This window comes from Martes martes (genome assembly GCF_963455335.1).
Source record: "Martes martes genome assembly, chromosome: 6".
Lineage (NCBI taxonomy): Eukaryota > Metazoa > Chordata > Mammalia > Carnivora > Mustelidae > Martes > Martes martes.
This window is the reverse complement of record NC_137893.1, coordinates 68926208-68951921: the sequence shown is the minus strand read 5'-3', so window position 1 is coordinate 68951921 and position 25714 is coordinate 68926208. Positions and strand designations below refer to the sequence as shown.

General features: G+C 38.1%; 1 protein-coding gene across 2 annotated transcripts in view; it reads left to right on the top strand.

The window, feature by feature from the left end:
• The window catches only part of ENPP1 (ectonucleotide pyrophosphatase/phosphodiesterase 1), a gene marked incomplete at its 5' end in the record, with an annotated part of 71380 nt that overhangs the window by 15925 nt on the left and 29741 nt on the right, over positions 1–25714 (top strand). For both annotated transcript variants that reach the window (XM_080806496.1, XM_080806497.1), the window contains 4 exons: positions 20319–20391; positions 21860–21976; positions 22773–22898; positions 23777–23837. In XM_080806496.1, coding sequence (XP_080662622.1) covers positions 20319–20391; positions 21860–21976; positions 22773–22898; positions 23777–23837 — 377 coding nt within the window. The remainder of the gene's footprint in view (positions 1–20318; positions 20392–21859; positions 21977–22772; positions 22899–23776; positions 23838–25714) is intronic.

The window sequence follows — 25714 nt, the reverse complement described above, 5'->3', positions numbered from 1 at the left end:
TATTTACCCCAAAGATACAGATGTAGTGAAAAGAAGGGCCATCTGTACCCCAATGTTTATAGCAGCAATGGCCACGGTCGCCAAACTGTGGAAAGAACATTTCGCATTATTATGGTGCATTTGTCCCAAACAATGAACCCGTGCTGATAAAGCCTTATTAACTGAAGTCCATGCTCTATTCCTATTTCCTTAGTTTTCCCTGATGACCTGTTTTGTTTGTTCCCATATTCCATCCAGGAATACCACATTACTTTTGGTTGTTACATCTCTGTAGGTTCCTCTTGGCTGTGTTTCTCAGCCTTTTCTTGTTTTGATGACCTTGACAATTTTGAGGAATACTAGTCATGTCTTTTGTGGAATGTCCTGCAACTGGGATTTGTCTTACATTTTTCTCATGATTACAGTGGGAATGTTCACTTTTGGGAGGCAGACCACTGAGGTCGTGTTTTTCAGTGTTCTCATTGCTAGAGATACTCCTTTTTGTACTTTTCCGTCCTGTACTGTGGAATCCTAACCAACACTTTTATTAGACTAGAGTAAGTTCTACCTGGAGGGTGGAGTATCTACATAAATTATTTGGAATTCTTCTGTATGGGAGATTTGTCTGTTCTTCTCAACTTATTATTTATTCAGTCATTTGTTTATTTCAGTTTGTACTTACTGATATTTATTTTATCCTTTGGATTATAATCCAAAAATCCATTCTATGTATTTTTGCTCAAATTGTTCTGGTTTTCAAATTGTTCTGCTTTTGGCCATTGGGAGTGGCCCTTGTGTCCCTTTGACCTACCCCATCACTGTGTGTGTGTGTGTGTGTGTGTTTAACACTTCCTTTCTTTCTAGTACTACAGAATGTTTCTGACTTTCAAACTCATCTTGTTCTATTTTCTCTCCTAAATGTTTACTAATATTGTTTTCTTTATGGATTAACAGCTTTTTAAAATTAAATTATAGTTTACTTTTTTTTTAAATTGTAGTTGACAAAGTTGCTTTAATTTCAAAATAGTGAGGGTTACGATGTTGTGAAATGGAGATGTTCATACACTGGGTAATTGGATTGTAATTTTTTTCTTGAGGTATAATTGGCATGTAACTCTATATTAGTTCCAGTTGTACAACATGATGATTCAATACATAGGTGTATTGCAAAGTGATCACTACAGCAAGTCTAGTTAGCATCCATCATTACATATAGTTACAAATTTTTTTGTCTTGTGATGAGAACTTCTAAGATTTGCCCTTAACAACTTTCAAATATATAACAGAGTATTTTTAATTATAGTTGCCATGCTGTACATTAATTACATCCCCGGGACTTTTTTTTTTTTAAAGATTTTTATTTATTTATTTGACAGACAGAGATCACAAGTAGGCAGAGAGGCAGGCAGAGATAGAGGAGGAAGTAGGCTTCCCGCTGAGCAGAGAGCCTGATGCGGGGCTCGATCCCAGGACCCCGGGATCATGACCTGAGCTGAGAGGCTTTAACCCACTGAGCCACCCACGTGCCCCATCCCCGGGACTTTTTTATTTTATAACTGAAAGTTTGTACCTTTTGACATCCCTCCCATCACTCTGTGTGTGTGTGTGTGTTTAGCACTTCATTTACTTTCTGATGCTACAAGATGTTTCAGACTTCCAGTCTCATCTTGTTCTACTTTTTTCCCCTAAATGTTTACTAATATTCTTGATACTCATAACCAAAAGTCTGCTTTCCACTTGAAAATTAGGAGTGGACTTACAGAAATGTTTGTGCCTAAATTCTCTGTGCCTTTACCAAAGGAAGCAAAATATGCCTCACATCACTCCCATCCCTATGTTGCTCTGTGTAGTATTTTTCAGGCATTTCCCTTCGTTCCATGAAGTGATGAAGAATCAGATTGAAGCTGACCATTTGTGTGCTTTAAGCAGAGTCAACTCTTAAATGCCTCCATGGGTCATTTTACCTTGGGAATGATGGAGGCATAAAATCCTGGGGGAAGGAAAAGTAAGCATGTGCTCTCCTGTGCTCAGAGAGCGTACTAGTTGGTTCTGCCAGCTTCATAAATTCCTTTCTTCTCAGTGTCTGGTCATCAATTTTATAGACTCAAAACCCTCTGGTGGTATTTGATGGGTCAGGACTTTGGCGGAAGCTTAGCAGAGCAGATATGGTTCACTCAGTGTCCGTCATGTGGTTGTAGTCAGATGGCGGCTGGAGTTGCGGCAGCTGGAGATGGAGCACATACGTGCCGGCTAGGCATCTCAACCGTCATTTCATGTAGTTTCAGGACCTCACAGGGTCTAGATCTATGCATAGGGTAATTTGAGCTTATGGTCTGATAGCCTCAGAGTAGACTGCTTACATGGGGGCTGAAGGCTTTAAGTGTAAGCATTTCAGTGATGGATTTACATAATTTGCCAAGAATTGATCAGTGTTTTATGTCGTTTAGGTTTATCATAATGCATTACATTTATTCAGTTGTCTGTTATCAGAAGTTTAGATTCTTTGCACACTTTTGCTATTACAAATAATGCTGTAATAAATAAATGTCTCTGCATAGACTTTCGCTTGTGTGAAAATTTCTATCAGATACATTATTAAATTTGGAATTGCAGGAGTGGAGGTTATGCACATTTTGATTTTAGGTAGATGAATCTAAATGACCTTTGAGAAAAGAGCATATACTTCTATGAAGGCAGTGAGAAAGTGCGTGTTTTTCCTTACATCCTTGCCAACACTTGCAATTATTAATCTTTTTGTTAATTGTTCATTTCGTTGGCTAAAAAAGAACTCTTGACAGTTCTTCGACTTGTAATGAAGGTGAAAGTCATAATTTTATTGGCCGTTTTACTTTGGATAAACTAGTTTATTACTTTTGGTATATTAAAACTGCAGATTATCTTTCTCTACTTGGTTATATGCTCATAATCTATCAGGGACTTTAACCTGTTCAAAATGTCTGATTTTTTCAAATGATTTTATTTATTTATTTGAGAGGGGAGCAGTGGAGGGGCAGAAGGAGAAGGTAAGGGAGGGAATCTACAGCAGACTCTGCACTGATCATAGAGCCCACCATGGGACTCGGTCCCACAACCCTGAAATCATGACCTGAGCCGAAACCAAGAGTCAGATGTTTAACTGGCTGAGCCTCCCTGGCTCCCCCTGTCGAAAACATTTTATCCTAGTGTCCCTCACCCCATTTTTCTTATGGCTGATGTTCTTTTTCTTTGGCATTGCAGACATTCCTTATTTTTATGGATCAAATATATTAACTTCTCCATTCTAATTTCTGGATTTTGCACCAACCTTATAATGGTGTTCACCACCCTAAAATTATAAAAATATTTGCTCATATTTTTCTTCTAGTGGTTTCATGTTGAATTTTTTTTTATTTATTTGACAGACAGAGATCACAAGTAGGCTGAGAGGCAGGCAGAGAGAGAGGAAGGGAAGCAGGCTTCCCGCTGAGCAGAGAGCCCGATGCGGGGCTCGATCCCAGGACCCTGGGACCATGACCCGAGCTGAAGGCAGAGGCTTTAACCCACTGAGCCACCCAGGTGCCCCTCATGTTGAACTTTTAAATACTTATTCCATCTGTCCTTTTATTTTGAAACTTTATATATATATATATATATATATATATATATATTTTAAGATTTTATTTATTTATCTGATGGACAGAGGGCACAAGCGAGAACAGTAGGCAGAGGCAGAGGGAGAAGCCGGCTCCCTGTTGAGCAGGGAGCCCTATGCGGGGCTGGGTCCCAGGACCCTGGGATCGTGACCTGAGCCAAAGGTAGATGCTTAACTGCCTGAGCCACCCAGACACCCCTGAAACTTTATTTATTTATTCTTTAGAGAGAGGGAGAGAGAGCATGAGTGGGGCGGGAGAGAAACAGGGAGAGAGAGACTCTAAAGCAGGCTCCACGCCCTCATGACCTTGAGATCATGATCTGAGCCAATATCAAGAGTTTGAGGACATTTAACCAACTGAGCCATGGAGGGGCCCCCTCATTTTATTTTAAGTCAAGAGATAGAAATCCTGTTTACTAAACACTTTCCTCAAGATCTTATCTCAATAGACTGCATTTCTTAAGAGACTAAAGTAAGTGAGAAGATTACATGAAGAGAAGCCACAAAAATGTATCTTGCTAACTGAAAACAAACCACAGTTAAAGAAACCATCAAACCAAGAACAAAGTGTGGCTGTTTAATAATTCTGTGATCCCTTGTGGGCAGTTTCCATTTGTGGATATAAATGGAAGTTTTAGTGGCAGGAGACTGTATCTGAGGAGTTCCCCTCCAGCCCTTTTAAGAGTGATCCTGCTTCATTTTGAGGAATTTTGTTACTCATCTTGTGGATTAGGTGATCACATCTCAAAACTCAGGGCAGGAATACAGGTCATGGAGTGAAATTGCCATTAAAGCTAAGTCTCTTTCCTGAAACCATGACTTTATACCACCAAATGGCTGCTGCTTTACGTCTTGACCTTTAATTTTAGAGAGAAACGGTCTGTGAAAGCAATTGGTGAGCTCTGAGAGAAGTGATTTGCTTACTCAGCCAGAAGTTACAAATACTGGGTAGTCTTCTCTTTGAAGGGCTTGAGAGAGAGAATGAGAGAGAGCATGAGAAGGGGAAGGGTCAGAGGGAGAAGCAGATCCCCCGCCGAGCAGGTAGCCCAATGTGGGACTCGATCCCGGGACTCCAAGATCACAACCCGAGCCGAAGGCAGTCGCCCAACCAACCGAGCCACCCAGGCACCCCGGGCTTGGTACTTTTTGAAACAGAAATAAATGAACAAGTTTTTCTTTTTATGATATCTATGAGATGATCAATGTTAGACCTATTGTAATGATTTCACAATATATATCAATTAGACCATCATGTTTTATGCCTTAAACTTATGGTGATGTATGTCAGTTATTTCTTGTTAAAACTGGAAAGATATTAAATGAATATAATAGGAAAAAGAGTTGCTGCCCCAGATAACTCAGTTCTCTGGAGACTTTGCAGCATTCTAGGAAAAATTTTGGCTATGTCTCAAGTGACTTCTTGACTCCCACTTCTGATTCAATTAACATACTGTGTCATACTAGTTTCAGGAATAGAATTTAGTGATTTATCACTTATAATACCCGGGGCTCATCCCACGTGTCCCCCTTAACACCCATCACCCATTTAGACCATCCACCTGCCCACCTCTCCTCCAGCAACCCTCAGTTTGTTCTCTGTAGTTAAGAGTCTTTCTTGGTTTGCCTCTCTTTTTTTTACTCTATGTTCATCTGTTTTGTTTCTTAAATTCCACAGATGAGGGAAATCATACGGTATTTGTCTTTCTCTGACTGACTTATTTCACTTAGCATAATACTCTCTAGTTCCATCCATGTTGTAGCAAATGGCAAGATTTCATTCTTTTTCATGGCTGAGGATTGTCGTGTGTGTGTGTGTGTGTGTGTGTGTGTGTGTGTGTGTGTAGACCACAACTTCTTTATCCATTCATCAGTTGATGGACGTTTGGGCTCTTTCCATAATTTGGCTGTTATTGATAATACTGTTACAAACATCGGGGTGCATGTTTCCTTCAAATCACTATTTTTGTATCCTTTGGGTAAATATGTAGTAGTGCAATTGCTGAATCTTTGGTTAGTTCTATTTTTAACTTTTTGATGAACCTCCATACTGTTTTCCAGAGTCAGTCAAGAATCTTAATACATGTATATAGTTAGGGTAAAATTCCTTAAGAGAGGAGGGTATAGGAGATGTGATCCAAATAAAGGTAGGATCAATTGTCAGAAGTAGATTCATAGATATTTTAGATTTGTCAGGGAGCATAGAAAATACTCAGTCCAACCCAATGTGGGGACGATAGATGATGCGGCTTCCTTGGTATCACAGAGCTCCAAATGTAATACATATCCTTATTTGGATATAAAGCCATGAGAGTTATTGGTCTTTTGTGATTAGGGCCACAATTTTGCCATACTTACATTTTTAATCAAAAATGGTTAAGATTTTAATAGTTTCCTTGTGGATTATGGTAAAGTTAATCACATTGTTTCTACTTTTTATTTCCCACCCTTTTAATTTGATATTTTATTTTAACCTGTCCTAAAAAAGTTATTTTTTAATTATCATCACCAGCCCCTATTGGCTGTTGATATGAGCTTTCTTTGGTACTTTTCTTCAGATGTTTGCTTAATTAGAATATGTCTTTGAAAATCAGGGAATTGATGAAATGACTATTTGCTTAAATATCAGAGGTGCCAAAAAACCCCTTTCCGACCCACTAATTCTAGTTTAGCGAAGAATCTCATATTTTATCACCGCAAGAGACTAGTTCAACCAAATATGAAATGTGTTTATTCAAAATAATTGTTTTAACTGCATGGTTTTTTTTTTAAGATTTTATTTATTTATCTGACAGACAGATCACAAATAGGCAGAGAGAGAAAGGAGGAAGCAGGCTCCCTGCTGAGCAGAGAGCCGGATGCGGGGCTCAATCCCAGGACGCTGGGATCATGACCTGAGCCGAAGGCAGCGGCTTTAACCCACTGAGCCACCCAGGCGCCCCTTAACTGCATGTTCTTTTATCATCATCTCCTAACAGATTTATGTTAGATTGGGGGCATTGTCTTTTCTGTCTTTCATGAACATTGTATCATACCTGATTGTTACAAAATACCTATTTGCTGTTTTCCTTTCTTTCTCACTTAGGAAAGGGTTAAATGCCTAGAGCTCCAGCGTGATATATGCTAGCATTTAAGAGAGCCAGTATTTAAAATAATAATTGTGTCTTACTAAACTGTTCTACCTCCTTCTGATTTTATCTTCTTTCTTTTTATTTATTTATTTTTTTTAAAGATTTTATTTATTTATTTGACAGACAGAGATCACAACTAGGCAGAGAGGCAGGCAGAGAGGGAGAGAGGAGGGAAGCAGGCTCCCTGCCGAGCAGAGAGCCGGATGCGGGGCTCGATCCCAGGACCCTGAGATCATGACCCGAGCCGAAGGCAGAGGCTTTAACCCACTGAGCCACCCAGGCGCCCCTACTTTCTTTTTAAAGATATGAAAAAAGAACACAAATATTCCAAAGAAGAGTGTATGGATTTTCACTGGGGAACAGTTCTCCTTACTCACAACCAGAATCTAGGTTTATAAAGTCTATTAAACTAGGCCTGCTATGATTTCCCCCTTTATTAAATATGAGACATATTTGCCATTAAAAAAAATCCAACAGATTGATAACACTATTTCTGACAAATTAGAAGCAAGTACTGTTTGAAGTGTTAGCATACATCCAGTAGTTCTCTTAATTGGTATTATAAAAAAAAAAAAGGAATTGATGATGGAGTTTTAGAAGGTCCAGAATTTCTGTGATATGTCTTTGAAGCTTGTTTTTATGGACTCCGGTCTTAATCATGCTCATTTTATTTTATTTTGTGTTTTTTTAATAGCGCTATTTTAAAGCCAATATTTTCCCTTTCATGTTTGAGGAAAGTGCTATGCTAGTGTCTATGGGGCGGAGATTTTTTTTTATCTGCAGTACTAGGAATCTCTCTGAGAAACAGTGCTGTAGTTTGTGATGTTAGCTTGCTTGTAATAGAGGGGTTCTAGAAGTACTTCAGCAGCTGGGTTTGAGCAGGTAGTAACAAGCTGTGCCTCATAGCACGGATCTTTGCAGATCCAAAGGAACCACCAAATTGTTTCCCCTCTGTTATGTTGTCATTAGTCTTCTGATTGGTCCTTCTAGTTGCTCTTAGAAGCAGTGGTTTGGTAACAGATAGCCTTGCCTACCATGACTCTACATATTTTTTGGGTTTTGCTGTCATTGTGTGTGTGTGTGTGTGTCTGTATGCTTTAATAAATTGCTAGTTATTGCTTAAAACTTCAAAAAATGACTTCTCTTTTGCTTTAGCATCTACTCCTCCTTTTGTCTACAAATTCTAGTCTTCAACCTGTACTAGTCATCCGATGATAAATATTACTACAATGACTTTTCTCTGATTATTAATTGAGTCTTGTTAATGAGATAATAAAAAATATCACTATTTCCATAATTGCCAGATCTAACATAATTGTGAGGATAAAGGACATTTTATTTAAGACACTTACCATACTGGATATTCCCTGATATGGTACAAGCAAACGTTAATATTTCTTAAACTGAATTTGATGAGCTTGACAATAGAAAAAAGAGACAGAAATATAAAACGTACATTTCTGGAAGCTGTCATAAATCAGAAATAAAGTTTTGAAGTCATAATTTCATTCTATATAAAAATTGTGCATGCTTATTTATCTTATATGCTATGAATTGTTATGAATGTGTTACATATGTATTATGTTGTATGAAGTTAGAACAGTCTGTGAAAGACCTAGCTATTGTGTAATTTATGGTTTATTTCCCATAAATAAAGATATATGTAAGTTGATTTCACTTTATCTACCTTAAACTATAAAGGTGGTCTCAAACTTGAAGTTTTTCTATCTGTGTTTTTGGCAGAAGCAAATACAAATCCTTTTTGGAAGAAAATACTTCCATCCCCGGCTTCTAAAGAATCCTGAAAATTTTCAATGTCAATGAACAGAACACAAACAACCTGGCACATAGAGGAAAATGGCACAGTGAGCAAAACCCATCAGAAATACCCTATTTCAGAAGCAGGCACTTCAGATGGTATTGTTATCAGATGCAGATTATAAAACTCTTGACTACTTTTGAAGAAAATATAGAAGAAATAGCGCTTGGGTGGTTCAAGTCAGTTAAGTGTCCAACTCTTGATTTCGGCTTGCCACGATCTCAGGGTTGTGAGATTGAGCCCTGTAACAGGCTCCATGCTGGGTTTGGAGCCTGCTTAAGATTCTCTCTCTCCATCTGCCTCCCCACCCCCCAAAAAAAAATTTAAAAAAATTTAAAAATTAAAAAAAAATCTTAGTATTGGGGAGGGTATGTGTTGTAATGAGTACTGGCTATTATATAAGACTGATGAATCATAAACCTGTATCCCTGAAACAAATAATGTATCATATGGTAATTAGTTAAATTTAAATTAAAAAAATAAAAATTCACTTATTAAAAAAAAAAGAAAATATAGAGAAAATAATAGTGAAGTAGGGTAATTTCCTGTGATCTTTCTTTTTGTGATACATGTTAGATGATGCTTTCTGAACTACCTTCCAGCTTATTAATTCTGTTTTTCACTGTGTCTCTTCTGATGTGAATCCTTGGCACTGAATTTTGTTCATTTGTTTATTCCCATAAATTTTATTTGGTTCTTTAAAGACTTTCCAGGTCACTTTTTATAATTTGATGTTTTCCCATTAATATCCATTTTTCCTTTAATGCATACTATCTGAAGAGATGACAGTTTTCTAGAACTGATGAAAGATACCAATCCTCAGATTTAAGTAGCTCCTTGACTCTTAAGCAGGATAAATAAAAGAAATACGTATCAACAAATGACAGAACAACATTGCAGAATATGAAAGTAAAAATAAAAAGATTTTAAAGGTATTGGGAAAAAAAGACATTTCCTTCAAAAGTGCAACAGACAGCTGAACTCTCAGTAGCAATGATTATAAGCATAAGGTAGTGTAGCCACATCTTCACTGTGCTGAAGGAAGATAATTGCGAAACTGCAATTATGTACCCAGAAGAAATACCTTTCAAGAATGAGAACAAAATAAAGTCATGTATAAAGTAACAAATACTGAGAGGATCTGCCATCAGGAAAATTCTGAAAGAAATACTTTAGGCAGAAGGAAATACATTCCAGATGATTCCAGTTAAAAGGTGCAAAGGAAAATGTGTTAAAATGAATGAAGTCATAAATACTTGGGTAAATCTAAATGAACTTATAGAACAACAATGACTTAAGGAGTTTAAAAATTAGAATAAAAGTAATATTAAAGAAGAAGAAAGTCTGTAAAGCTATAACCTAAATAGCCATATTAATAACTTGGGAAAAAACCCAAAACAAAATGGAAATTAAACATAGGCTACTGAAGGAAAGAAAAAAATAAAGATAAGACCAGAAATCAGTAAAATAAAAAAATAAGCCAATAAAAGAGAAGACCAGCAAAGCAAGAAGTAGATTCTTTAAAAAGGAGTATTACTTCTGGGGAGCCTCATTAGGACAGGAAAGGAGGAATGGAAGAAGGACCACAAACAGATCTATAGACACTGAAGAAATAACAAAAAGCTATTATAAATCACTTTCTATCAATATATTTGAAAATGTATATGAAGTGAAAAAGTCCAAGAAGAAGAATAACTAACCAAAACTGGCTCAAGAAAAATTAGAAAATAAATAATTTTATAACCCATGAAGAGATTGATCCAGAAAATTAATAAACTTATACAGATCTTTCTAGGCCCAGAGAGCTTCACCAATGAATTCTACTAAACCTCCAAGGAAACACTAACTCTGATCTTATACCTCTTTATTGCTCTTCTTAAATTTATTTTTTTGAAGTTGTCATGGAGTTTTAAAATGATGTGAATAAGTATGAGCCTTTTATTATTCTGGATGCTTGATATTAGGACTTTTGATTTTAAGATTTGCATATATCTTTTTGAATCCCACTGAGATACTAATTAGGTGTTTATTTTTAATATATTTTTCTCTTCCTCTCCCTTTTTTTTCCCTTCGTGTTGATCTTATACTTTCTGTTTATCTGGTGTTGTAGGGTGACTTCAAATGAATGGTGAATCATGGCTGTTCACTGATAGTTAAAAATGAGGGATTGGGGGGGTTCCTGGGAGGCTCAGATGGTTAAGTGTCCAACTTGATCTCAGCTCACATCATGATCTCAGGTGCTCCATGCTCAGCTCAGCCTGGAGTCTGCTTGAGATTCTTTCCCTTTGCCCCTTCTGCTCACACACATTTGCTCTCTTTCTCTCTCTCTCAAATAAATAAATACTACCAAAAAAAAAAAAAAAGACTGTGGGATTAGGTAGGTTGAATGGAGGCAGAATTTGTTGATTCGAGTTTGCTTAGAGTAAAATGGACAGGGAGGAGCTTCTGGTAGGGCTGAAGATCCCTAAAATTCCAGAATAGGAAAACTTTACTCTGGGTCACTAATACCTACATCCTAGTGCCCTTGGTCCTCTGGCATATGGGTTCATTGTGGAAAATTTGGAAAATAAAAGTACCAAGAGGAAAAAAAAATCACTTGCGAGCCTATCAGGCAGAGATAAGACTATTTATAAAAGGTATATCATGTGGGGTGCCTTTGGTGGCTCAGTGGGTTAAAGCCTCTGCCTTCAGCTCAGGTCATGATCCCAGGGTCCTGGGATCGAGCCCCACATTGGGCTCTCTGCTCAGCAGGGAGCTTCCTCCTCTCTCTTTGCTTACATCTCTGCCTACTTGTGATCTCTGTCTTTCCAAAAAAAAAAAAAAAAAAAAAAGGGTCTATAGTGTATAATAGAAAGTTAGGACCACACTGCCCATTTTATTTTATTACTTGCAATTTGTAGTCATTAGTGTATCTTTCCCCATGCTGTAAAATTTCTTCTACATCATCATTGTTAATGACTATATAATATTCAATTACATAAATATATTTTCTTTAGCCATTTTCTATTGGAGATTGTGTATATGTCTATTTTTTTCTTGTAAGTGGTGCTACATGTAAACATTTGTAATAAATATTTGTACATAAATTTTTATCTTAGGATAAGCTGCAAGAAGTGTAATTTTTGAGCAAAAGAATATGAATATTTTAAGGTGTTCTTATACTCACAGTGCTTGGATCAAAGGCTGTACTTTGTTAAGTGTGCAGACACAGATCTGTAGTACTCTAATATACAAATTGTTGTTTACATGGATCCCTTTTTCATCAACATTGGTTGGAGAGCTGCTGTATAGATATAATTAAAAATACCAGTACCATCATTCCGTGAAAAACAACACTTTGCTTTCTTTCTCACTCTAGTGTATCTTTTGGGTAGATTTTTTTTAAACCATTGCATGGTCTTCAGCAGCTGTTGAAAACAGATTTCTGCCGAAAAAATAAGGGGGAGGGGAAATGTTAATATACTAGTTTATGGCATTTCTTTTACCAGCATATTAAAAAGAATACCCTGTAGTTTGCTTAAACATTGGTTATGTTGTCCCTGAATCTTTAATGGGCTCAAGTGCTCTTAGTGAGTTAGCTATTCCTGGTAGGGACCATCATTTATTGAACACTTCTGTGTCACAGTCATCAATCTGGGCACTTTCTGTACTTTATGCCCAAAGCTTGTGCCAATTTTGAGAGGTAGGTATTATCACCCCTTTAGAGCTTTTTTAAAAATAAGGTTTAATGGTGATATGAAATGCTTCTAAGTCACACAGTTTGTGGTTGTCTAGAAGTCACTGGAACACAAGCTCCATGAGAACACTGAAATCATTTCGTTCACTGGTGTAGTCCCAGCATTAGATCAATCTTCACATGTAGTAGTCTCTCAAGAAATATTTGTTGAATGCTGACAAAATGAATTAAGAGAGGTGGGATTTGAACCATAGCCGTTTTGAACCTAAAACTCTTTCTACCAGGCAGAAATCAACTTCTTCAGAGTTTTAATGTGAGGTTTGCCCCAGAGAGATGGACTTGGTCAGTGTTTGGTGTCTCCTTCCTCATTTTCATTTGCTCATTCATATAAATTGCTTTATGTAAAATGTCACTTCCATTTGAGAGAATCTTCAGTTAAGTCAAACATAACTAAAATAATACTGAGTTTGTAAAAGGCTAAGCAGAAGTTAGAACTATTTCTTTCAAAAGTTCCTAAATCCACTCAAGCAGTTGTTCTGAAGGATATTTTGAACTCTGTAATAGTTGAAAGTTCCTCAAGGATATGACATTTTCTCTGGTATCCCTTCAGATGCCCTGTGGAAGTTTCTGAGGATCTAATACTCATCTTCTAGGAAAAAAATTTTTGCCTGAAGACTCAGCCCTGTATAGAACTGGGTTCTCACAAAGTTTTCGTCAGAGAGCATGCAGCTATGCTTAAAGGTCAGAAGATTGATAAGCAATGTGATGGTTCAGCTAATTCATCTTCACCTTGGATGAGCATTTACAATTCATCTGTCATATGTGAATATGAGATCTATCAAATACCAGTCTACTATTTCCTAGAAAAATGTTTTTCATTTATATTTATTGTAGGCATCATTTATATAGAATAGATATCAAGGCACTTAGATGGACCCTGTCAAGTCAGATAAAGAAAAGGGATAGGTGTATGGTTTTCTCTTAAATTTTGTTTGATGAAGTCACAGTTTGCTCATTTTCAGCTCAGCAATTATTGGTTGAATGCTTACTGTGTGCTGGGCACCATACTACACACAGAGAGTACAGAAATGAGTTAATTACCCCTCCCTGGAACTCACAGTCTAGTCAGAGACAGATCCATCTCATGGAACATGGTGAAGGCTGTAGTGCTTGGGAGTGAGGAGGACAGAGGAGGACAGAGCATCTCCTGAGAAAGGAGAGGTGGGTGAGTCCAGGCTCTTAACTTCACACTTGGACTCATACCAGAGCCTACCACAACATTGCCAAAGGATTTTTCTAGAATTTATAAATCCAGTCATATCACTTCTATGTTTAAATGCCCCAGCAGTTCCCCCACTGACTGACCCCCAGACTATGACCCCCTTTCAGCCACTCCCATGTCCCCCACTGCCCCACTGCTTTACAGCCTGGTTGCCCAAGTTCAAATCTTGCCCCTGTGACTTGTCAGCTCTCTGCGGCTCAGTTTCCTTAAACTGGGTTAATGTCAATAATCTGCCTCAATGTTATTGTGAAGATGAAATGATTTGATCTGAAACTCTGAGAACAGTGCCTCCTGCATGGTGCTGGAGAAGTGATGCTTATTACACCATTCCTTTTGTCTCCTAGGCTGGTGGTAGTTTCTGTATCCCTCTGGCTTTGCATGAGGTGCCAATTGCACACGTTGTTGCTACCATGAGATTTAATTCTTAGGCTGCTTCTCACCATTTCCTGTCTTTATCATCAATAAACTAGAGTTTTCAGCCCGATTAGATGGTAAACTCTGAGATTAGGGATTTCGCCACAAATAATTTTTTGTTTTATTTTTGTGCTTACCCACAGAACCTAAATACAGCACATGTCGTGGACACTAAAACACCTGTTTATTGACAGAGGGGGAAATCCCTTTCTCTCCAAGTCTCTTCTTGTGAAGTGTTTTCTGTTTTTTATTTTTTGTTTTTTTAATCACCTTTCTCCTTTTTTTCTCTCCACTGTGCTATTAGCATGTTAACATTTTTTACATATTTCTGCTATAGCTCTTGTCCCATTCCATTGTAGTCATTCATTTCCATGCTCCACCCTCCCTCCCCTGCTCCATTTCTGTTGCTTTCATTTGTCTCTCTGGCCTTTAGTAAAGGGACTGCATACAAGTAGACACTCATATGTGAATGAATTCTCAATAAAGAGTAATATCTGTTATATTAATGCCACTGTATTTGAAGGAATCTGAGAAAAAAAAATGAGTGCTTTCTTTATATCTATTTCTTTTGGTTAACTAAATGTCCAAGAAAGGCCTAATGATTTAAGTATCCCAACTAAACAAGCAGGAAACTCTCAAATAAATATCCTTCTAATGTAGAGGCAAAACATTCCAATAATTTCTCTTGTGTGTCTGGTAGTTCCATGTGTTCTAAGATAAAATGTTTTGTCTCTAATTTTTAAGAGAGTATCAAAATATGAAAACTACCTAAATTGTTACAGAGGTAAAAATGAGTAGTGAATTTTGACATTGCTTTTAAAAAAAAAATTATTTATTTGAGAGAGAGAGCGCACACGCAAACGAAGGGTTGGGGAGGGGCAGAGGGAGAAGCGGACTTCCTGTTCAGCAGGGATTCCCACGCTGGGTCTCTGTCCCAGAACCCTGAGATCATGACCTGAGCCAAAAGCAGATCCTTAACTGCCTGAAGTCACAGTTGGCTGATTTTCAGCTCAACAATTATTTGTCCAGCTGAGCCACCTGGGCGTCCCTGACATTGCTTTCTTAAACCACTTTGAGAAGAAATTAAAATTGAATTAGATTTCAGAGCTCTGAAATTTCCTATTAAAAACTATTCTGATTGGGTATTGTATAACACAGTAGTAGGTGATCTAAGTTTCACCTTTTATGGATGTGATTGTAGATGAGAATTGATTGTCCCTATTGTCATATTTTTGTTTCGTTTCCATGCTTTTCATTATCTTATAAAAGATAAATTTAGGGGCACCTGGGTGGCTCTGTCCATTAAGTATCGCCTTCGGCTCAGGTCATGATCTCAGGGTCCTGGGATCAAGCCCTGCGGCAGGCTCCTGACTCAGCAGGGAGCCTGCTTCTCCCTCTCCTCCCCACTGGTGCTCTCTCTGACTCTCTCAAATAAATAAATAAGTAAATAAAATCTTTTTAAAAAGATAAATCTAAGTAACATCTTTTAACAATGAAGAGGTAATGAAAAAAAAAAAAATCATTCCCCATCAGCTTAACAGGAGGGTGGAGATTGCATATATCATGTGTGTTTTAAACCCATGCTTACCATTTACTTACTTATTTTGATTTGTATTTTGTGGGGCTTAACTCCCAACCTTGACATCCAAAGTCGGATGCTTAATTGACTGAGCCACCGAGGCGCCCCAATTGAGAATTCTGTGTATTTCATTTTTCTCTTTTTATTCACCTTTTTATTGCTTTTAATAAAGTTTTGTAGTTTTCATCATCTAGGCTTTTAAGTTATTGGATTTATTTTCTAGATACATTTGGCTGCTAGAAGCAGTATTTTTTCACAAGGTATTTCTATTGGATGTTAACTGTGTGACACGTAGTGACTGTTGAACATTGATTTTTCCCTCACAGTCTAACTCACAGTCTGACTTGATCACCCACTTAGTTGTTGTTGTTGTTCTTCTTCTTCTTTTTTTTTAAGTTGCCTCTTTGCCCATCAGGGACTTCGAACTCACTGACCCAAGATTGGGAGGTGTGCACTCTGCAGATGGAGCTAGCCAGGCACTCCTCCCTAATGCTTGGGATTTAAATGCTTGCCTACTGCCAGATCGTCCTGTAGTTTTCCTCAAGATGAAACGTCATCGTAACAAAACCGTTCACGCATTCTGTTTTACGTTTAGAAAGAACAGTACAGTTGTTGGTAATATATCTCCATGACTAAATTTCTTACAGCAGTGAGGGAATGTGTATTTTAAGCAAATACATTTCAGAATATAAATAAAGTTCTCCTGTGATTTTTTTAATTTGTTGGTATAAATTTAACTCTGATTATTAGCATAAGTAGTAGAACTTTTGGGTCTTCTTACTTCCAACAAGCATTTTATGCCAATTTCAGGTTTCTCCTTTTAGTTTCATCTCCATTCCAGGCTGTCCCACTTCTGAGAACCCAGACTCTAAAATTCCTTTTAGGCTCATGACTTCCATTCTTCCTCATTCCTTGCTCCCTCCCTCATTCCCACTCCCACACTTGCCTGATCCCCTATCTTCTCCCAGTTCTCACATTTGTGTCCCTATGGTCCCAACCCTGTTCAGCCACTGCAGCCATAATTTGACTCTTGTCAGCTTTTCTGCTCAGTTTCCCCTGCCTTCCTTTCTCCCCATGCCATGTTATCTTTTTGTCCCATCCCTCCACTCCCAGCTTGGAAATTCCAGGCTACTTGGATCATTTATAATCCATGATTTCAGGTTCAGCTGGGCTCCCAGAGCATGAAGGTCTTTGCAGTCTTCTCTTGTTGACTCAGTCTCCTTTGCACCATGGATTTGCAACCATTCTTCACTTGGGATGTCTTATGCCCCTCGTTACAAGGCCCCGGCAAGACTTCTTCACTCCCAGGAGATATTCTTACTTGCCCAAGAAAATTGAGGATGTCCATCACCAGCGGCTTCTAACTTCCTCTGGCTGTATCTCAGTTTCGTTGGTTTTTTGTATCTTCCTCTCAGCCTTCTTCTGACGTTGCCTATCTTTGAGGCTATCCTCCTGAGATTGTGTAGATTAAACTGACTTTTTAAGCCAGTTTCTTAAAACGAGCTTATTTCTCGTTTTTTGTTTGTGCGTGTTTGTTGTGAAGACAAACAGTTTTGAAATAAGCATCCTTGGACAATTCTCTTGCCCTTGTGAGAGTACAGATGACCGTAGATTTACATGACCCTGTGGCATGCTCACTTTCAGTTACCACAGTTTAATTCATGAACACCAGTCCCCCAACAACATGGTTCAAGTTTCAGTTACCAAGATTTATTAACTGTGAGGAGTTGCATTGAGTACAGTCTTTGCTGCTAGCTTTTTCAGCCCATAAATCACCATGTAAATAACAGATGCATATGGCGGCTAGTGACCAACATGGCTTCTTCTAAAGTCTGTCAGTGATTGTTACTATGCATCCGTCGGTCATTCACAGACAGCAAAGCAAGTGATTGTGTTGCTTCCTTGTCCGTGGGTGGTAAATGTACATGACATTTTATACAGATGGATGATTGAAAGAGAAAATTAGCTGATAAAGGTAAAAATTCAGAAATGGAAAGAAAAGTGATAATGCCAGAAGTGAAATTCAGCTCACATGTAAATGGGGTTCTGGAAGAAAAAGCCAACCGTGGAAGTGTTAACACTGCCTCTGTTCCACAGACTGTAGCTAGCTATGCAGCCAGAGGAGCTTAGTGATGGTGAGTTTACCTACATAGTGAGGAGGATGGTCATGATGGAGAGGATGAGGATGTCCTAGAGCAAGGGACACTGGCACAAGAATTCATATTAAAGGGGGGCACCTGGGTGGCTTAGTGGGTTAAGCCTCTGCCTTTGGCTCAGGTCATGATCCCAGGGTCCTGGGATCGAGCCCCACATTGGCCTCTCTGTTCGGCGGGGAGCCCGCCTCTCCCTCTCTGCCTGCCTGCCTGCCTCTCTGCCTAGTTGTGATCTCTCTCTCTCTCTCTTTCTCAGTCTGTCAAATAAATAAATAAATAAAATCTTAAAAAAAAAAAAAAAGAATGCATATTAAAGGAACTCATGGAGATACTTCACGTTATTAAAAGTCCAAAGGTTAAAACATGGAAAATTAAGCTTGGAAAGGAATGTGGTGGTTTGCCAAGGCCTGGAAAAGATATTTACTCTGTATTGTAAGTTGTATGACAAGAAGATAAAGCACTGTTCAAACGTTCTTCATAAGTTTATTATCATGAAGACTTTAATTCTCCATGTTTTAAATTATAGTTTACTAAATACAGATGAGTTTTACAATTTTTTCATTTCCCTAAATGTTCGTAACCGACAGAAAGAGTTTTTGGTGTTTTTGATAGAGACTTAAAAATTACCTTTCATATGTTTGTGACTGCTTACACCACCATGGAAGGTTTAGGGGAATCTGTTAGTGCTCTCTGCTAGTACCTTGTTCTGTTTGCCATTGTTTACTTGTTTTTCCAACCTCTTCCTCTGGTGACTCCCTATTTCAGTGGCTATACATACACTTAGGTTTTTGATTTCCTAGGGGAAAGACTTCACCTAGACCCTGTTGTGTTTGAGGCCCACTATATCCTTTTTTTTTTTAAAGGATTTTATTTGTCAGAAAGAGAGAGAGAGAGAGCAAGCACAGATGGGGGAGAGGCAGGCAGAGGGAGAAGCAGCCTCCCTGCTGAGCAAGGAGTCTGCTGTGGGACTCTACCCAGGACCCTGGGATCATGACCTGAGCCAAAGGCAGGCACTTAACTGACCAAGCCACCCAGGTGCCTGTGACCCACTATATTCTTGCTCCCCCTTCCTTCACCCTCATTTTCTTCTGAAATAAGTCAGACCTGCCAATTCAGTTTACTTATTATTTCCTTTCTCTTTAGTTCTTGCAGTCACTTGACATTAGGCACCTCAAGGACAAAGGTCATGTCTATTTTATTACTGAGTATCCCATACTTAACCTGGCAACTGGCACATACAGTTAAACTTGGTGTCCCATTTGAGGGAGCGAGTTCATAAAAGCCTGCACCCACCGTCCACCCTGTCCCATTTACCCATTCTTCTGGTCTCTGTTATCTCTTTAGCTTGGCTTTGGGGAAACACCACTCCACCTGTCACTACATCCTTTCCCCTTTGCATATTCTTTGTTCTCGCCAAAATGGGCTGCTCGTTGTTCATTTCCTGCCTTCCATTTCTTCCTTCAGAACTCTCCTGATATTGTCCTTCCTCCTACAAGTGTTCTCTATCAGATCATCTACCACATCATACCATCATCTCCCCCTTTCAGAGTCCTGGCTAAAGCTTTTCCCCATGAAGCCTTCTCTGATCTCATTCTCTCCAACTACCGCAACCTTTCTCCTTGAAACAACTGTGGAATGGGAGTTGCTCCTAGCACCTGCCAAATATGAGCCATTTATGCTGTCATACTTACCTTTTCCCGCATAGATAGAAGCTCCCTGAGGCATTTCTTCCTCTTTCCTGTGCATAATTCAGGCTTTACACACAGTTGGTACCGAATGCATGGTTTGTTGGATTTTCCTGCAAAGTGAGATTCCAGAGATCTGTCAAGGAAACTCTATGCTGCTAAAAATATTGAGGGTTGTTCTCTGGATTTTTTTTTTTCTTTCTCCTTTTCTGATTCTCAAGTAAAAATTCTTTCTGGTGTATCTATCTATCTTAAAATGCCAAAGGCCCCAAGAGTGGAGAATGAGAAAGTGGCAAAATGTTAGAGCTGAAAAGATTTTTGGAGATCCATGTAGTCTAGCCCTTTAGTTGTATAGGGGAGTAATCTGATGTCTAGAGCATGTAAGTGATCTCCCCCAAGTTACACAACCAGTTTGTGGTAATGTTTGGGCCCACAGTGCAGGTGCCCAGTCCTGTCTAGTAGTGCCTGTTCCCACAAGCTGCTGTGGGGCATGGGGCATGTGAGGATATTGTTTAGGTTTGTGTAGTTAAATTATGTAAAAGAGGCATCGGCTAGTCTCATATTGCCTTTTATAGATTAACAAATTAGAAAGAATTAAGAAAAAATGAAGAATTAAGAAAGAATTAAGAAAAGGAACCTTTAAATAGATTGTTTTCCTCTCTCCTTCCCTTAATTATTTCCAAATTCTCTGACTGGATTCATTTGCATTCACTGGGAAGTTTCTGGAAGCATTCATCTTCGATGGCATAGATTCATTTGCTAACACTTAAGTAAATGTTTTCTTGAAGTGTAATATACATATCGAAAAATGCACAAAGCCTAAGTGTGGAGTTTGAATTTTCACAAAACACAGACATCCGTGTGACCCGACATCAGGAGACATCAGGAGACAGAGCAGTACCAGCAACTTTAGAAACATTTGATGAAATAAAAGGGTTTGAAGCCATATAATTTTTTTTTCTCTCTCTACAGGTATTGTCAGTCTGTGTGTTAACAACAATCCTTGGTTGTATATTTGGGTTGAAGCCAAGCTGTGCCAAAGAAGGTAATTAATTACTACAGTAATTCACATGCACACACACGTGTGTGTATGTGTGTTGCTATTTAGACTTCTTCAGAATGTGATTGAGAAAAGCATTATATCCTAATCTGTGGGTGGTCCATAGTTATGGCAGACTTGATGCTGATTTGAGCCTTCTTGAAGCTCTTTCATTGAATTAGCCATATAAAATTTTATTTATTTGCAAAACTGCATCCTAAAACAACGAAGAGGGGCTTGGAACAAAAAAGTCCACCAAACAAAGAGAAAACCCCAAAACAACAACAAAAAAATTCAAACAAACAAGCAAATATGGCCTAAAGATTCTGGTGCTGGGCCCATGGAGCCCTCTCCCTGCCTCTCTCCAGGGACTCCTAGGACACTCTTTTTCCCCAGGGAGTTAGTCTCTGAAGCAGTCCTGGCAGGGTTACTAGGTAACCATTCCGTGTCACTGGGCAACCCGAAACTTACACGTGCCCTCACGGCTTTTAAAATCGTGGACCTTGGTGGTCAGGAGCTAGGATTATTGCTTTTTTCTGTTGGATTTGTATTATCTTACAAGTGGATTTTAGTAATCTAATGAAAACCTAGCTTTTTCTAAGTATGTAGTAAACAGTTATAAAATTATTGTTTTTAATAAAAAGTCTTCCTTCCATAGCCACCATGTATCCGTTTTAACAAAAACTTGCTAGTACCAACTATAGCCCAGCATCTTGTGGGCTGCTGGGATACAGTATGCTGGGCAAAATCCACGTGTGGTCTTTGTCCTTAGGAAGCTGGGAGTCTAGTGTGAGACCAGGCTATTAACCAAATGCCCTAGTTCAGTTGGAAGGAGTGACGGGGATGGGGGGAGTGGGAGGGGGTAAGGACAAGGTTTCATAAAAGCTTAAAAAAAGGAAATCAGACCTTGACTGGGGAGTTCACCCATCAGGCTGGGCCTGAAGGCTAAATGGGTGTTTTGGGTGATGGGGGAGGGTCACTCCAGCAGAAAGTTCGCATAGGGACATTACATTATCTCTTTTATAAACCAAGACTGGGGGTGGGGTATGTCAGGCATTCTTTCTCTTTCTGAAATATTCAGAGAATCACTTTTAAAATCTTATCTCACATACGAAATTTTAGAGAACATTATGGCTGTTTAAGCCAATCTTTTCTGAGTGTAAAACATTCAGCACAAGTCCTCCTTCTGACTTTTCTTATTGTGCTGTAATGATTCAAGTCTTAAAAGCCCCAGTCGGGTTTGTAATCAGTTTTAAAAGTTCTATTTCTCTATGACAAGAGATAAAATCAAAACTCTGTGCCTTTTAGTTGTGCCACTTTCTGTGTGTATTTTCTGAAAAGATTCTTGGGTACCTTTATTGCACCATCCGTGTTTTGTCAGGTAGGATTTGAATCTATCTATCTTAAGTCTATTAGTTGATTGTTTTGTGCTTCTGTGATCTGAAAGCTCTAATGCAGTATTCACTATTTTCAGTTAAAAGTTGCAAAGGTCGCTGCTTTGAGAGAACATTTGGGAATTGCCGCTGTGATGTTGCTTGCGTTGACCTTGGAAACTGCTGTCTGGATTACCAGGAGACGTGTATAGAACCAGGTAAATAAAAACATGCAGGGAAAAAGAAGGGGCCATGGACATTAGTAAAAGATCAGAGATAAGTTCTGCATCTTTTAGGTATGTGATTTATCTAACTCATTTGAGATTTTTAAAAATTTGGCCTTTGTATTTCCTTAGAGAAAAAAATGTCACAAGTTTTGCCTTATTCAACCCTTTATGGCTAGCCAAACCATGCCTCGTTTTAACGTATGCTGAAAGCCAGTATAATCTAATTTGCACTTAAACTAACGTCAAAAGACTGCTTGAAATATTTGAATATTTTTAGTGTGGGCTCATTAAAACAAGAGTTCTTAGACATCTACTTCTTTTTATTGAAGTGTAGAGTTGACACAGAATGTTACATTAGTTTCAGTGTACTTACATGTCTACTGACACTTCAAAATAAAATCATCAGAATATGGAAATGTTCTCAGTTTGATTTGGATTTCTCTACATATGACTTGCATATTTAATATTTAAATGAGAATGGGCTAGGTTCAGATTAAATTTTGAGAACCCTGAAAATGGTTGGAGGAAAAAGCCTGAATTATACAATAATAATGTTTGTCCATGTTTTAAAATGATGAAATTCTTTTCTTTTTAGTAACATGATAGCAATTGTTCCTTGCACGTTTTCTGTCTGTTGGTTCAGCTCGACCACTGCGGTGGAAGGCTCTGTGAGGAACTACAAGTTATGAATGTGTTCACGGTGTCTTGTGGATCCTGCTCCAGAAGAGAGCAAGTCTGGGTCCATGTCAGATGTGTTGAATTGTTGTATTTTGTTGTTTGTTTCTAGAACGTATATGGACTTGCAGCAAATTCAGATGTGGTGAGAAAAGGTTGTCCAGAAGCCTTTGCTCCTGTTCCGATGACTGCAGGGACAAGGGCGACTGCTGTATCAACTACAGCGCTGTGTGCCGAGGTCAGCTCTCCACGCATCCGTCTTGTTCCACGGCAGCCCGCCGTCGTCCTCGGTGGCGGTGGGGTTTTGCAGAGGGGTCGTTTTTTACACCACGAGTCTTACCTAGGGATCAACTATGTTGGCTGAGAAAACATTTAAAAAACATTTTACTAAGGAAAGATTCAAACACGTGAGTAAAGAAAGGACACAGTGAATTTTGTACCCATCCATCGGGTAAAGAATTACTACTGTCTACACTTGGCAAATCTTGTTCTAGCCATAGTCACTCCCTCTCCCGCTACCGCCCCCTTCATGTTATTGTGACATCAGCTCCATATTTCATGCTGCCTTGTGGAAGGATGTCTTTTGCAGTCCTGGCTGACATGTCCCAGGTGCCCTCATAGTGAATGAGGACAGTATCTGCCACGTTTTGAAAGAATAGATGTGAAATTACAGCCCAGGGTCATAGGATATTATGTAAATGGATGCTATCCTGATGTTTTGTCCCAGGGTTCTTTGCAATTGATATGAGAGGAACTATGATATCGAGGATTTAGTACTAGAAGATGTTGTTGGGTGGATAAAAGGAGGCGTGTAAATTTTGCCTGAAAATACTAACAACTCGAGAGTGAAAAAGATGCCTCTCAGCTCTCACGAATACAGTAATATGTTTTAGTCTTACAATTACACATTTTTTTTCTTTCTGATATCAACTAACTCTTACCATGAAACAGAGTATCTTTCTGTATTTGTTGTATTTTCCTAGAATCATGCCCCATATTATCTATATATCTGTTAACATTTTGGTTTTGGACTCTGTCATAATATGTCTCCCAGCATCACAATCATTAGTACTGTTCAGTGTGTTCATCTTGTTTTATTTCTTGAAAATATTTTAGGAGAGAAAAGTTGGGTAGAAGAAACATGTGAGAACATTAATGAGCCACAGTGTCCAGCAGGGTAAGATGATGTTCTGAAATACTATTTTTCTGAGGTACTATTTTTTTTCTCTTTCCAAATTGAAAAGATAAAAATAATAACCGATCATTGGTTCATTAAATGGCATTTTTAGTTAGGCCTTGTGTTGGACACCGGTGGTGTAGAGTTAATTATGGAATGACCTCCCCTTCCAGAAGCTAACAGAAAAAAGAGAGATTGTGACTACTTAGTCTGTAGTGTTCATGAGCAGTGGGTGGAAATCTTTTGTCTTTCTCCTTAGGAAGGAAGACCCTTTACTTTCATTTGTAGCTTTGAGAGTTAAATCTGTAGCAAATTACTTTACAGTTTTCTTTTAATTTTTTGTATTTTGGTTCACTTATAAATTTGAGGGATAAGCAATGTATCTGTGAGAGAATGTTGCATAATTTTTATATTTCATTTTGGTTCTTTTTGCCCTTAAAGTATTTTTCACAGTACCTTATGTACACTAGGCCATCAGAAAAATTTGTGTGCAATTCATGGTGGGGCGGGTTTTATGAAGATGTTACATACATTTATCTCTGCTCCACTTGAGATCTCTTACCTCGTATAATTTGAATTATTCATCTTCAGAAATACATTTTTACCTTTTTAAAGTCATCATTTTTTCCCAAACTATTAAAATTTTTAAAGCTGTGCTTTAGCTTATTTTTTTGTGTATATAATTTATTTTTGCTTTGTAGGATGTGTATTTTTTTCTTTTGAATGAGAGAGTACTTTTTTGTTTAAAACAACAGTAGTAGCTACAGCAAAAACTAAACCCAAACCAAAAAATTACAGTAGAAGAGACTTTTTTCAAAGGGACCTCTCTTATACTTTGTGCTATCCTTTAAGTCCAAGATTTATTGGAAAATTTAGATTGAGTGAATTTTGAATCTTTCTTTTCCTTCTATATACTGATCATGATTTTTTGGTTGTAATATTGATCCTTTTAGTGGAAATGTAACTGTTCCTTTCTTTACAATGAGATTGTAATTAGGAACCTGTGTTACAATACTAGAAGTATTTACCTACCTGGTGGCACAATGAGTAGTTTATGTTTTATGTTGAGTGAATACAAATGATTTTATACAATGATGGACCATTGAGACCCTATGCATCTGATTCTGGAATCTTCTTACTGAGCTATGGTGCAAACACGAGTTAGTGGAAATTACATACCAATTTTTTTTTCTTCTTCCTTTTGCGTTTGTGTGTGAGAGTAAGCTGAGGAGGAGGTAGAATTGAAAAAGGGCAAGGCAAAGTTAGGCATTTACTGTCAAATTTTAAATTACTGAGTAAACTGTAAGTGGAAAGTTCTTCTATGGTTAGCCTGTGATCTATAACTCTCCTATCGTCCACCAGGTATTATTAGAAGTTCAGAAGTTCTGAACCATGCCTGTTCTGGTTTGGCCGTATAACAGCTGCCCATAGTTGTTCTCCTTGACTGAGCACATCACTGTAAATCTTTTTCCTCCTTTGGACTTCCACACCACATACATTGTGTGTGTGTGTGTGTGTGTGTGTGTGTGTGTGTGTGTGTGTGCATGTGTGCACGCACACATACCCTCATTGTTTATTCCTAGCTTTGGGTCATTCCCTTGTTGTTTGTTTATTAAGAAGTAATGAATACATTTCAAACGTCTCTACTAAATAGTACTGTCTTTTAAATATAGTAAATTTAAAAACTAAATTTTATATATATAATTTATGTGATATGAGCTACCATCTAGCAGATTCACATAGAGATGATATCAGAAAGTGGTTGTTCAGGAAAAAACTGGAAATAAAAATGTAATTTAGAAAATGCTATTTATTAACATTCTGCAAACTGGGAAAATATTATTATATTTTAGTAGCTTTGGGTCCAGCTTTTGAAA